Source organism: Hyperolius riggenbachi, chromosome 11, assembly GCF_040937935.1.
Source record: "Hyperolius riggenbachi isolate aHypRig1 chromosome 11, aHypRig1.pri, whole genome shotgun sequence".
Taxonomy (NCBI): domain Eukaryota; kingdom Metazoa; phylum Chordata; class Amphibia; order Anura; family Hyperoliidae; genus Hyperolius; species Hyperolius riggenbachi.
In genome coordinates this window covers 47,701,048-47,716,335 of record NC_090656.1, presented here as the reverse complement: position 1 = coordinate 47,716,335, position 15,288 = coordinate 47,701,048, and the positions used below count along the sequence as shown (strand labels likewise).

The 15,288-nt window shown below is 45.4% G+C and overlaps 1 protein-coding gene across 10 annotated transcripts in view; it reads left to right on the top strand.

Annotated features, from left to right (window-relative positions):
• The window catches only part of WWOX (WW domain containing oxidoreductase), a 1,347,942-nt gene that overhangs the window by 32,315 nt on the left and 1,300,339 nt on the right, over positions 1-15,288 (top strand). For all 10 annotated transcript variants that reach the window (XR_011024636.1, XM_068259546.1, XM_068259545.1 and 7 more), the window contains exon 2: positions 410-626. Coding sequence is in view for 9 of the 10 variants with exons in the window: in XM_068259546.1 (XP_068115647.1) it covers positions 520-626 (107 nt within the window). In the remaining variant the exon portion in view is untranslated. The remainder of the gene's footprint in view (positions 1-409; positions 627-15,288) is intronic.

Here is a 15,288-nt window from a genome sequence, read left to right as displayed (position 1 = left end):
GTCATGAACTTTCTGTAAATATATATTTTTATGTTCACCTGAACTGGATTTCCATGCACAGCAGTGGAATAATCTGTAATAATTTCAAACAGTTCTTGTTCACAAGTTTTGCTTGTTTTTGTTCTTGTCCTTTGGGAAAGATTGTAATAAATACTGGTGTATACCACTGTAACCAACTGCACGTCTCCTCTCCAAATTATGTAACCCAGGCACATAGCACGAGATCTTTGCAGATGGCTCTGCTAAAGCTATTATACAAAGTGTGGATTATGAACATTGACAGGTCTGCTGGCACTGGATGGGTTAATGTGTGCTGTAAGGTTCTCCTGCGCTCAGCTGTCTTCCTGCACGTGGACTTTGTTTGGGAGTTGAGACCAATCACGGCAATGCTTTCTCTTTCTCTTTGCAGAGCACGCGAGACCTCTAGTGGCCGGATTGCGGTATATGTGAAGCTGCTGCAGCTCCAGTAATTGTATTGATAATCTACGGAATTGACGTTACTTTAGGAAACGCAGTGGGATGGCAGCCCTGAAATACGCAGGTCTGGATGATACGGATAGTGAGGATGAGCTGCCGCCTGGATGGGAGGAGAGGAGCACAAAGGATGGATGGGTATACTATGCCAAGTAAGCTGGTCTTCTCATACTTCACCTACACTGATTCATGGAAATAGCTGCTAGAGCTAATCTCAAAATATGTCCAAGCATGTTCTAATTTTAGGATTACCACTGATTTTTTTCTTTAATATACGTCTTTTATAACTTTTAACTTTATACGTCTCTTATAATTTTATAATTTTTTTCTGCATAAATCTTAGTTTTGCAAAGAAAAAATATATTTTTACAGCTTATCGATAAGATGCCCTTTAAACCACCAACAAGCAAGAAAAACATTCAAAATAAAATTGAGTTTACCTTGGTTTTGGTACTTTTTTTTTTTTTTTAAAGTTCAGAAAAATAATTTAAAAAAGAAGTTGAAAATGTATCTCATAGGAGACAACTGCATTGCATATTGGTCAGAGAGAGAGAATGTTGTGTTTTTTTTTTTTTTTTTTATTATTATCCTTCAACTCAATTCAAACTTTCTCTCTCTCTCTCTCTCTGTCTCTCTCTCTTAGTGTAATTCAGTGTAGAGGCATGGACACACAAGCAATCAGGCTAGGTTCACGGTGGGATGTTGCATTGTAAAGTTGCAATCCATCATTACAACGCAACACAACAAATAATTGGTAATGCAGATTAACGCTGCATTACTGTGGCAATGAAAAGTATGCTTTCCTGTACCTGGTAACGTGCATTTAGAGGTAACGCACTGCAGCAGCAGCAGGGATGGATCAAGACCAAGTTGCGCCTGGAGCAAGGTCAGGTTTTGGCGCCTAAAGGTCAGGTTTTGGCGCCTAATCTGCCATTCATTTTGCCGCCTTTTTAAGAATTCAACAAACTGCGCCTGGGGCAAGATACCCGCTTGCCCCCCCCCCCCCTAGATCCGTCCCTGTGCAGCAGTGCGTTGCCATAACGCTACATGTTACAATGCAACGCTAACGTCGCATAGATTTTTAATTGCAGTTTTATAGTGCAGCATCGCAACGTCCTACTGTGAGCCTAGCTTTTTTTTTTTTTAACAGTTAGAGACCCTGAAGCGAGAATAAATCTCGCTTCTTGTCTCATAGTCAGCAGGGGCATGCGTGCCCCTGCTAAAACGCTGCTATCCCGCAGCTAAACGAGGGTCCCTGACCCCCCCCCCCCCCCTGCAAAATCTACGACCAACTTGGTCGTAGATTCTGCTGCTGTTAAGGCAGGGCTAATGGCTGCAGCCCTGCCTCTCAGCTCCGTCTATCAGCGGCGCATCACCGCCTCTCCCCCGCCCCTCTCAGCGAAGGTAGACTGAGAGGGGCGGGGGAGAGGCGGAGATACGCTCTGACAGACGCGCGTGAGGCGGGGCTGCGGCGGTTAGCCCGGCCTCAATCCGGAAGACATTCCCCGCTGCTCGGAGGGGATTTCGGGGGGTAAGGGACCCCCGTTTAGCCGCGGGATAGCGGCGTTTTTAGCAGGGACACACGTGCCCCTGCTGACTGAGGTCTGAAGCGAGATTTATTCTCGCTTCAGACTCTCTTTAAGATTTATTGAAGATTTTATAACATATACAACTAAAACAGTACAGTACAAGGAAGTACAGCATATCTATTGATACAATTATAGAAAGACAGTCATACAACAACAGACCCGTATTTCTCCAAGTGATATTATCAGTATAGCATTATACATTAGTTGTATAAGAAACTAGGGAACAATATTGTCACTTATAAGGAAGCAAGAGGAATATGAAGGCTGCCGTATACATTCTGCAATAAACAATGGCGGTTGGCATTTGGCTGACCTCTGTGCTGATGCTCTGCCTCTGATACTATAATTGCCCGTTTTACCTAGAGTGGAAATCGGGCTGAATCCGCAGAGTTTCCCCGCAGGCAAATCAGAAGGGGAAACTCTGCCATTGGGGATAATGCTGCTGCCATCTGAGTAGCTTGCCATAGTGATTTGGACGACATTGCAGCATTTTTCCGTGTGTGTGGCAGCGGATCCCATAGCCGTGCATCGCATGGCTTCCGGGATTTGGCTGTGTACTCGCAGAACAGGAAGTGCCGCCGCTTGTCTCATAGGATGTGGGGCAGCTAGTTGAAACAAAGCCTTAGTCACTGGCCAGAAATGAGCATGTAGCCCAAAAACTGACTCCACTGGCTGCATGCTTGTTGCAAACAACTAAAGCCCAAAGCTCAGCATGACAGCCAGGTATTATTTATAAGGGAAATAAGATGGCATATTCCTCTCTTCAGGTTCATTTTTAAAAGGATACCCAAGGTGACACGTGACTTGATGAGATAGACTTGGATATATACAGTGCCTAGCACACACATATCTAGGCTGTTACTTTTTTTTTTCTTTCTCTGCCTGAAAGAGTTAAACATCAGGTATGTAAGTGGCAGTTCCTGTCTGTCAGGACTGGTTCAGACTACAGTGTGCACAAGGTGGATCAGCGCAACACCAGGCCGCCTCCGAATGGCCTCCATCAGAGATGCGCTGAGCCCCCACAGGAACTACAAACGCACCTTGAACCCAAACAGAAGCTCTGCATATACACCAAAAGCATGGCTGTTAAGTGGGAGCAGCTGACCAAAAACGAATTACAGTAGTACATAGCAAGGAAATGAGCAGCGCTACTTAAAAACAGACTAGTGCCTACCTGCAAAAAAGTGTAAGCTCCACTTGTGGGGTCGAATACACACCGAGCATACACATGACCTGTCTACCACTAGAGGAGGATGTTGGTTTCCATTAACAGCTTGCATGCAACCTATTAAGTACTCGTCCCTCCCACTGCGAAGAAGTCAATCCTCCATGGCGCTGCTCATTTCCTTGCTATGTACTACTGTAATTCGTTTTTGGTCAGCTGCTCCCACTTAACAGCCATGCTTTTGGTGTATATGCAGAGCTTCTGTTTGGGTTCAAGGTGCGTTTGTAGTTCCTGTGGGGGCTCAGCGCATCTCTGATGGAGGCCATTCGGAGGCGGCCTGGTGTTGCGCTGATCCACCTTGTGCACAATTTTCGATTTTATTTGATTAGCCGCACCCAGGCTATGCATATACATAGGTTAGAATTTAGTTAGTGTTAGGCCCCTCCCATGGAGGATTGACTTCTTCGCAGTGGGAGGGACGAGTACTTAATAGGTTGCATGCAAGCTGTTAATGGAAACCAACATCCTCCTCTAGTGGTAGACAGGTCATGTGTATGCTCGGTGTGTATTCGACCCCACAAGTGGGGCTTGCACTCTTTTGCAGGTAGGCACTAGTCTGTTTTTAAGTAGCGCTGCTCATTTCCTTGCTATGTACTAATGTAATTCATTTTTGGTCAGCTGCTCCCACTTAACAGCCATGTTTTTGGTGTATATGCAGAGCTTCTGTTTGGGTTCAAGGTGCATTTGTAGTTCCTGGGGGGGCTCAGCGCATCTCTGATGGAGGCCATTCGGAGGCGGCCTGGTGTTGCGCTGATCCACCTTTTGCGCAATTTTCAATTTTATTTGATTAGCCGCACCCAGGCTATGCATATACATAGGTTAGGATTTAGTTAGTGTTAGGCCCCTCCCATGGAGGATTGACTTCTTCGCAGTGGGAGGGACGAGTACTTAATAGGTTGCATGCAAGCTGTTAATGGAAACCAACATCCTCCTCTAGTGGTAGACAGGTCATGTGTATGCTCGGTGTGTATTCGACCCCACAAGTGGGGCTTGCACTCTTTTGCAGGTAGGCACTAGTCTGTTTCTAAGTAGCGCTGCTCATTTCCTTGCTACAGACTACAGTGTGACCATCACTGATCAGAAATTACAACTATAAAACACTTTCCTAGCAGGAATGGCTTTTGAGAGCAGAAAAGAGATAAAAATGGTCATTAGTTCATAGCTTTTAGCTCTGGCATACGTCAATGAATGTGTCAATGATCAAAAACAATAAAACAGTTACAACTTAAAAAGTAGTTTTAAATGTGAAATAAAACTGGAATATCTTAAGTCATTTTTAGGCGAATGAGGATAGAGAAAATGGTTTGTTTCATTAGTTTATTTTCACCACGGGTGCCCTTTAAAGGGAACATGAAGTGAGAGGGATAGAAATGCTGACATATTTTTTTTCCCCTTTTAAACAATGCCATTTGCCCGGCTGTACTGCTGATGCTCTGCTTCTGTTACTTTTAAGCACACACTGGGCTTAAAAAAAACCTGTATACAGTAATAATCCGAACATTTGTATAGCGCTTTTCTCCTTTCGGACTCAAAGCGCTCAAGAGCTGCAGCCACTGGGACGCGCTCAAGAGGCCACCCTGCAGTGTTAGGGAGTCTTGCCTTGAACTCCTTACTGAATAGGTACTTGACCTAGCCAGGATTCAAACCCTGGTCTCCCATGTCAAAGGCAGAGCCCTTAACCAGTACACTATCCAGCCACCACCAGTGGGATGCAAAAGTTTGGGCAACCTTGTTAATCGTCATGACATTCCTGTATAAATCGTTAGTTGTTACGTTAAAAAATGTCAGTTAAATATATCATATAGGAGACACACAGTGATAATCGAGAAGTGAAATGAAGTTTATTGGATTTACAGAAAGCGTGCAATAATTGTTTAAACAAAATTAGGCAGGTGCAAAAATTTGGACACTGTTGTCATTTCATTGATTCTAAAACCTTTAGAACTAATTTATTTGAAATAAAATTGGCTTGGTAAGCTCACTGACCCCTGACCTGCATAGACAGGTGAATCAAATTATGAGAAAGAGTATTTAAGGGGGTCAATTGTAAGTTTCCCTTCTCCTTTTTATTTTTTTTTATTTTATTATTTTCTCTGAAGAGTAGCAACAAGGAGGTCACAAAACAACTCTCAAATGACCTGAAGACAAAGATTGTTCACCATCATGATTTGGGGAAAGGATAAAGAAAGCTGTCTGTTTTCACAGTTAGGAACATATTAAGGAAATGAAAGACCACAGGCTCAGTTCAAGTTAAGATTTGGAGTGGCAGACCAAGAAAAATCTCGGATAGACAGAAGCGAGGAGAACAGTCAGAGTCAACCCACAGACCAGCACCAAAGACCTTCAACATCATCTTGCTGCAGATGGAGTCACTGTGCATCGTTCAACCATTTGGCGCACTTTACACAAGGAGATGCTGTATGCGAGAGAGATGCAGGGGAAGCCCACAGCACAAGCAGAGCCGCTTGAGATATGATAAAGCACATTTGGACAAGCCAGCTTCATTTTGGAATAAGGTGCTGTGGACTGATGAAACTAAAATTGAGTTACAAGGGGTGTTATGCATCGAGGAAAAATAACATAGCATACCAAGAAAAACACCTGCTACCTACAGTAAAATATGGTGGTGGTTCCATCATGCTGTGGGGCTGTGTGGCCAGTGCAGGGACGCATGGAAGTTGAGGGACGCATGGATTCCACTCCACTCAGTATCAGCAGATTCTGGAGACAAACGTCCAGGAATCTGTGACAAAGCCGAAGCTGCGCTGGGGCTGGATCTTTCAACAAGACAATGACCCCTAAACACTGCTCAAAATCCACTAAGGCATTCATGCAGAGGAAAAGTACAACGTTCTGGAATGGCCATCTCAGTTCACAGACCTGACTATCATTGAAAATCTGTGGTGTGAGTTAAAGAGAGCTGTCCATGCTTGGAAGCCATCAAATCTGAATGAACTAGAGATGTTTTGTAAAGAGGAATGGTCCAAAATACCTTCAACCAGAATCCAGACTCTCATTGGAACATACAGGAAGCGTTTAGTGCCTGTAATTTCTGCAAAAGGAGGCTCTACGAAATATTGATTTCATTTATTTTTTGTGGTGCCCAAATTTATGCACCTGCCTAATTTTGTTTAAACCATTATTGCACACTTTCTGTAAATCCAATAAACTTCATGTCACTTCTCAAATATCACTGTGTGTGTCTCCTATATGATATATTTAACTGACATTTTTTATCGCAACAACCAACGATTTCTACAGGAAAATCATGACGATTAACAAGGATGCCCAAACATTCGCATCCCACTGTATAATTGTCTATGCTAATTGTCTATGCTTATAACAGGTAACTTTGAAATATGATGGTTTCATGAATGTTACAAGATCTGGAAACCGATTTAAGTGACCCTGTAATGGAGTACCGTATATACTTGCATATAAGCCGACCCGTGTATAAGCCGAGGTACCCACTTTTCCCTCAAAAACCAGGAAAAAAGTGACAATCATGTACCCCCTTCCCAGACCCATATCTGCCCCAGTACAAGGCATCCCCTCTCCCCATAGCCAGATGTACACCAAGGAGGATACAGCTGTGTGTCAAGATGCCACTAGATGGCGTCATAGTTATGAGACACATCAATTGCCACACAGGATTAATCCCTGATCGCTGCACCACTGACATGTTGCTTGCACGCTCTGCTCCACAAGCCAGGGGACACAGGTTATAAGAGCAGTGCCTGGTTGTCCTTGTTGCAGCGGCATTGTAGATGTGGTTGAGCAGCACACTCTGCACACAATGTTGCAGGGAATGGGGTCCACAGACACAGCAGGGAGCCAGCTGGCATGAGCAGGATCACTAGTGCACAATCCTTAAACTCCTCCGCCAGTAACAAAACCTGCTCCACCATCTGTTCTGCTCCACTGACTCCCATATAAGCTGAGGGGATAACATTTCAGCATTTTTTTAATGCAGAAAAATTAGGCTTATAAGCGAGTATATAAGGTAATGCATTTGAATCCACTTTCCACTTCAATCCAGCACAGCTATTACTACAATACTAAATTCACTTTATTGTATGAAGGGAAAAGATATAAAGTTACATAAAATGCTGCTCGTAGTGGCTACAGCCCACTATTTTCAGCCTCCTGGCTCTTCTTCACGCTACACAGCACACCATCAAATGCAACATAATCATCTTATGTAGCATCCAGGACACCTAAATTGGCCAGTCACAAACCACCTTGCTAATGAGAGGACCTGATGGGAAACTTCCTGGGGATATCTAAAAACCACTCCCCCAAACCCTACTTCCAAAAAGAATCCACCTAGAAAAATGCGACCTTAACAGCGCATATAGCCAAGAAGGATGCAACCTAAAAGGCGCATATAACTATACTTGTGGAAACACATACAAAGCTCTACATTTGTTTTAACGGCGTACACACCGCTTATCAAATAGCCGTTATATGCCATCGCCTGGGTAACACGAAAAAACGACCTGGCCAAATATCAGAAATACAACGTAACCATATATAACTGTATATATGTATATCACAAATACCAAAATGAAAAGAGAACATTAAATGAACAGAATAAACACCACGGGATCCCCACAAGTAAACTATTGCCACACAACCACATACTCCTGGTTAAGTCCCCCCACCCCCATAGTGCCCAATTCTCAAACCAACGTGCTTTTCTTCTGAGAAGCTCTCTAACCCTACAGTGTATTACCTTTAAAGGATATAGGTACCCCATCAATAATTTGTACTCAAGACAGCAAGCAATGGGCAGCGCTCACAGGCTGCAAGTGAAGTGAAAGCTCCAGAGATATGCCCAGCCCCTTGGGGCTAAATACATACCTTGAATACAAATCAGATTCAAATTATGTGCTAACACTAATCTAAATTCTAAAATTTGAATGCAAGCTGACACCCCTGGAGGCAGCTAGCCTGAAGTATACTTAAGTTTTGTACAGCAGAAGGAAATGGCAGCGCTTCCAAACAGACGCTGCACCTGAATTGACTACCTGCACAAGTATGCAGAGCTCGACTAACGGGCAGGTTACACACCTTGCATTCAAAACAGGTACAGTAAAGGGGGCGTTAGCTTCAGCATAAGTTGTGCACAAATTATCCCTAATAGACTCTCCTACGGCGGTGACGTGCCCCAACAGGAGAGAAACTAACCACTAATCTAGCAGTGAAACATATCAAAAAGTGAAGCATGTTCAAACAATGAAAATTGTCCAAAAGAGAAAAAAGGGTTAAAACCTCAAACTAATGTAACGGTGAAGCATATTCAACAGTGAAACATATCCAACAGTGAACCCTAGCTAGTCTAAAATTAAAATCATAATCCTTACCTGGTGCAGCTAGCCATTTTCTCTCCTGTTGGGGCACGTCACCGCCGAGAGTCTATTAGGGATAATTTGTGCACAACTTATGCTGAAGCTAACGCCCCCTTTACTGTACCTGTTTTGAATGCAAGGTGTGTAACCTGCCCATTAGTCGAGCTCTGCATACTTGTGCAGGTAGTCAATTCAGGTGCAGCGTCTGTTTGGAAGCGCTTCCTTCTGCTGTACAATAATTTGTACTCACAACTGGGAATTTCAAGATGGCGCAGGATGGGTAGCCATAGCACTCAGGGCTCTCCCCCCTTTTTTTTTTCTTTTTTTTGTTTTGTCCTCCTAAGGGCTTATTGACACTAGGTCTATTAGCGGGCAATTACAGTGGTCATTAGCGCTTTTTAAAGCGCTAGCGCAATATTAACTATATGGCAGTGATCTCACTGCCGCGATCGCTGGCGATTCGCGATTTGCACTGATCGCTAAATGCAGCATTTCTCCCGATTTTAGATTGATTGCGATTACAATGCTAAAAAAGCGCTAATAGTGATCGCACACAAAAATTGTGAGAATGTACAGGGATTTTACCGCATTAATTGCAGTGCAATCACCAGTGCAAAACGCTAGCGCTAATCACTATCATTTTGCGTTTGTAAGTGAGAACGGCCCAAAGAGTCCCACACGCACCTAGCCAGGCACCCCCTGTCCGTGGGCCGCTGTGCAGTCCTCGATCTCCCCGGCATCCACTTTCTGCAGCCATGGAAGCAAGGTTGCATGTGATCGGGGAGGATCGGTGACCTACAGGATCCCCACCACATCTACAATGCCGCTGCAACCAGGACAACCAGGCACTGCTTTTATAAATAAGTGGCTTCACCCCAGGCTTGCGGAATCTGCTGGGACACGGTCGGGGCTGATCAGCCCATTGGCGGATCCACTCAATGCCGGCATGCTGCCTCTGCTCACAGGGCTCCAAGTCAGCTGATCGGCTCCATCACCTGACCTGCACGAGGCTAGTGTTCAGCTGCCCCTTCAGCCATGAGAGATCCGGGCTCACGAGGAATCCAGTTTGTAAGCCCAACTGCCACCACTGTCCCGGACCTGTCAACTGCCCTCCAGGATAAAGGAGTTACACCGCAGAAGGAAGCACACTGCAGATAGAATTCCATGGAGCTGGCCAGAATATCAGCTGCCGGCACTGCCGTATGGACTGCTGCCCTCCTCCACCGGCTCACCCACTCAAAGTGCCACCGGCTGGCCTGTCCTCCGCATGCCGGCTGCGGTTCGGGACTCCAGCTTCAGCACCCTACTCAAACAGGGGACTGAGTCTGCTTCCCAGTCTCACTATGGTGTCAATTCATCAAAGGCTGTTCAATTAAAAAAAAAAAAAACATTCAGTATTTTAGACTTTTGTGTGCTAATTCATCAATATTTTCACAAGTGCGGTAGAAGTTCAGTAATTTACCAAAGCCCATTGTCTGTATCAGCAGAAGTGTGTGCAGAGACAGCATTACAATAGTAAGAAGCATCCCGACATCCCTTTAGATGTACATATTTTGTTATACTGCCTCTACTCGCTCTGAATCTGTCCATTAGTCTTTCTTAACATTCCAGGAGACTGTACACATGCCCTGCTTAGGTGATTTCCCCACTAGCTCCTCCGCATCTGCAAACAGTAACCTAAGATGTTTGAATGCCAAAGGGAGGCAGGGGAAGCCACTTTTGTTCCGTGATCTCTCTGCTCACTGCCTGCAGGTAGAAAAGCTAGACCCACCGGAGAAGCCTGCGGGTCCTATCAAAATGCATAACCGGGACTTGCTATATAGTGCTATATAAATATAAATACATAATAATAATAATAATATGGTAGGACACAATAATAATATGGTAGGGCATAAGACTATGACTATATGTGGGAATAACACATCTGGCCATGGACCAGCTGAGAAGCCAATTGTCCCATTAAGCTGTTGTAACTCCCACACCGTTCGCCTGATTTGGATGTAAATACCCTCAAATTAAAGCTGACAGTCTACAGGTAAAGCATATCATGTTTGTTTCATTGCAAATCCATTGTGGTTGTGTATAGAGACAAAATGATAAAATTGTGTCGATGTCCCAATATTTATGGACCTGACTGTATGTACTCTGTACAGTGCTGCAGAAGATGTGGGTGCTATATTAATAGATAATAGTAGTTTGAATGAGACAATGTTGATTTTTTTTTGTGGGGGGGGGGGGGGGGGGGGGAGGTCGAGACAGCGAGATGGAAGAAGGTGGGAGAGAGGAAAGTGAAAGACAGGAAATGGGAAGAAACATGAGTGAGTGTCAGTGTGTTTGTGGGAGACCGAGACAGGCACACAGGATGGTGGGAGAGAGACAGGCACAGGACAGAGGGAATGGGAGGCAATAGAGAAACCGGTGAGAGATACCTGACCAGGATTGCAATATTCTATTTTGCAGGGCCATACTGAGATGACAGACAGACATATTGCACTGTGGTGGAGAGATATGGGGTAAAGGGGAGGAAGTCATGGGGGAGAGCAAGACACACACTTCAGTGAGAAATGGAGGTAATTGGTTTTAAGGTGGCTCTTGCGGAAGTGTTCACCTGTCTTATGCGGCCAGACCTCCCTCAGTGCTTCTTCTCCTATCACCACAGAAGTTAGCTGATTATAAGCATTGTTATCTGTATTCACTGGCCTCTGCAGCATATTTAGCCAGTGAATACAGATAATGAGGACAACCGACATCTGTAAAGAGGGAAGTGAAGCCTTCTGCAAGGCCCCGACTTCTTTCTTTTCTAGCACACAGCAGGGGCACAGGGCTGTGCTCATACCTGGCTCTGTGCTCTTAAAGTTCCCCAGAGTTTCTCCGTGCTGTGTACACATACTGCTGCTACATCCAAAGTCAACTGTAGCTGGGAAAGAAAAGGGCAAGACGGCACACAGTGCAGGTGTGGTGTCGGTATGGCCTTAATTGTCAGCGTTACCTTAATGTAATGACATTGCGTGCCCAATGGATCCAAAAACAGCTGATGAACAGCCGATTGCAGACACATATGCAGCTACGCTATAATAGTGCACTGCCCAACCTGGAAGCTGTGCTGAAAAGGACTGTACCATCTGTACAGGGACGCACCATTCTCTGTACGGATTGCACCATTACTTTAGTACCGCAGCAAACAGCAGAGAGACAAGAGGAGGCGAAACATCAATTACCTCCTCTGGTCTCTGCTATTGCTTAACCACTTGCCGACCGCACGCTTATACCGTGCGTCGGCAAAGTGGCAGCTGCAGGACCAGCGACGCAGTATTGCGTCGCCAGCTGCAGGCTGATTAATCAGGAAGCAGCCGCTCGCGCGAGCGGCTGCTTCATGTCAATTCACGGCAGGGGGCTCCGTGAATAGCCTGCGGGCCGCCGATAGCGGCTCGCAGGCTAAATGTAAACACAAGCGGAAATAATCCGCTTTGTTTACATTGTACGGCGCTGCTGCGCAGCAGCGCTGTAAGGCAGAGCGGTGATCCCCGGCCAATCAGCGGCCGGGGATCGCCGCCATGTGACAGGGGACAGCCTGTCACTGGCTGCACAGGACGGATAGCGTCCTGTGCAGCCCGGTTCACCAGGGGGGGCCAGGTAGGAGAGGGAGGGGTGGATTTCGCCGCGGAGGGGGGCTTTGAGGTGCCCCCCCCCCGCAACACCCGGCAGGCAGGAGCGATCAGACCCCCCCAGCACATCATCCCCCTAGTGGGGAAAAAAGGGGGGCGATCTGGTCGCTCTGCCTGCACCCTGATCTGTGCTGGGGGCTGCAGAGCCCACCCAGCACAGATCAGCTAAAACAGCGCTGGTCCATAAGGGGGGGGGTAAAGGGTGGGTCCTCAAGTGGTTAAAGCGGACCCAAACCAAACATTTTTTTTTTTTATTCAAAATATTTAGTAGCACCACTTTGACACATACAAAGATAAATTAACACTCCTGCAAGCCTATGAGCATTTCAGTGCATACTTTTCACCCTTCTCTTTCCATAACGAGGGTTATACAGGTGGCAGCCAATAGCAATTTCTCCTTTGCCGGACACCTCCTACTCCACCAGTTTGCCGGATTCTGTCCCGGCAATATGAAAGGAAGGGAGAGGGGTTCCTCCAATAAATGTAAAATATTTTATATTTGTCATGCAGATGAAAAAAAGGCTAATATTTATTATTATTATAATTTAGAAAATAGATTTTATTTCTGAAATCTTGTATTTTTAATTTGGGTCCACTTTAAGTAATGGTGTAGCCTGTTCGGAGAATGGTGCATAATTGGAGCTTCCTGCGCTGTGGCGCACTATGATTGGCCAACTGCGCATGTCTTCGAAACCAGCTGATAGCGGTTTTAGAGACTGTAGACAAGACAAATAACATTTATATTGCACTTTTCTCCTGGTGGACTCAGCACCAGAGGTGCAGCCACTAGGACACGCTCTATAGGCAGTAGCAGTGTTAGCGAGTCTTGCCCAAGATCTCCTCACTGAATAGGTGTTGGCTTGCTGAACAGGAAGAGCTGAGATTTAAACTCAGGTCCCAGCCCTTAACCAGTACACTTTCAGCCACTACTAGAACTTTAAGTTCTATTGTGCATGTCTAATGCAGCGCTAGCGTAATGACGCACTATGGTAAAAGTCTCTACATTAACCTCCTTGCTGGTTATCCCGAGCTCAGCTCGGGGTAACCTGCGCAGGAGGATTTCTCAGTACCTGCTGGGCCGATTTCTATCATATAAAAAGGAGCACACGCAGCCGGCACTTTGCCAGCCGCGTGTGCTACCTAATCGCCGCCACAGCGCGGCGATCCGCCACGTGCAGCGGCGAAAGAGGGTCCCCCCAGCCGCCTGAGCCCAGCGCAGCCGATACAAACAGTTCCGGCCAGCGCTAAGGGCTGGATCGGAGGCGGCTGAAGTCCATGACGACGAGGAAAGCGAAACAAGGGAGGCCGCTCATTGCGGCCTTCCTTGTTACTTCTGATCGCCGGAGGCGATCAGAAGTGCGCATACGGAGAGCCCTCTAGTGGGCTTTTATGCAGCCAACTTCCAGTTGACTGCATGAAATAGTTTTTTTTTTAATTTAAAAAAACCCCCTCCCGCAGCCGCCCTGGCGATCTTAATAGAACGCCAGGGAGGTTAAGGAGACGTTAACAATTAAGGCCATACCGACAGCACACAGGCAGCACCACAGTGGTACGAGCTGCGGGTTGCCTACAGACATTCTGGTGTCTCAACTTGAGCCTGTCCCAAGAGACACTGGTCAGAGGGGGGACTTTGGGCACCAGTAATCCCCCCCCCCCCACCCCATTTGCCTATGGAACACCTACTTACCTAAGAAGAAGGAAGCATCTTGATCCTGTAGAGGTTTCCCACGCTGTCCTCCAGTCCCCCGTTGCTGAGTACGAAACCCCCTTGAAGAACGGGCTACGGAATAAGCTCAGCCATACTGTGCCTGTGCAAGTACAGGCACCCCTGCGCAGTAAGTCGGAGCCGCCTGTGCTGCGCAGGTGTGCTTGTCCCCTCTTATTGGGGAAGTATGTTTTTGTTTTCTACCTAAACTTTGGCTCTGGTTTTCTTCAAAGTCAGGTATGGCCCTGTCCAGCCTTCTAGTTGTTGGGCATGTTTGCTTATTGGTAGGATAGATAAGTAGTTAATCTCACTATACTGTCATACTTTCACTATTCTAAAAGGAAACCGAAGGCGACTATATATTGATGTGATAAACAATTGTATCTAGCCTCCTTAAAATGTACTTTTTAGAATACCACAGTTTTCTTTTCTGTGTATCAGCTTAAAAGGTATGTTTAATGTTTCACTGTCCCAAAAATTAAAATATGAACTATTATCCTTTTTTTTTTTTATCTCTACCCTGCACTCAGAAGCTTTTCTTTCAGAAAAGAGTTTTATGGCTGTAACTCCTTATCACTGAGGATTACTTATAGTTTGACTAGGCCCAACTGGAAAGAAACTGTCAATTGCATACCTGATGTTTAACTCTTTCAGGCAGAAATAGAACACTGCATAGTTATGTGTTTTTGGCACTGTACATACACGTCTATCTAATCATGTCACATTGGGTTGGTACCCTTTAAGACACACTGTAGATTCATGTGACACTATCTGCATCTTTAACTTGAGTTGTTCACCACCATATGTTTCCAGTGTCATTTTCTCTAATAGTTGATTTCTGGGATTTCTTTCTGTATTGGAGCTGCCAAATTAGTGGTGATGTCAGCAGTATGCACAGAACAGGGATAATGCACTGCATTTTCACCCTGCTGCATTATGTCATCTCAGCCTGGAAGTGTTACATGTCGTAAAAATCCAAGTGCCTTCTTTATTTGCACAAGGTTTGCTGTAATCCATATACTATGTCCTTGTGTAAGTAGGAGGTGATCATAAAAACTAGCTCTTCCCAGTAGGACAGGAACTGTGCTTGGGGGATGATGGACATGTGTATTCAGTAGGCAGTCCTATGTGATCATTTTTTATCTTATGCAAGGCTTACTTTAACCATTTCACATCTTTGGAGCTCCTCTCGAAATACAGTTTTCCCTGAAGTTAACTGCTCATGGTTTTTTGTTTTGTTTTTTATGACCTGTTCAGTTTCTGTTGCCTGGCTTAATGA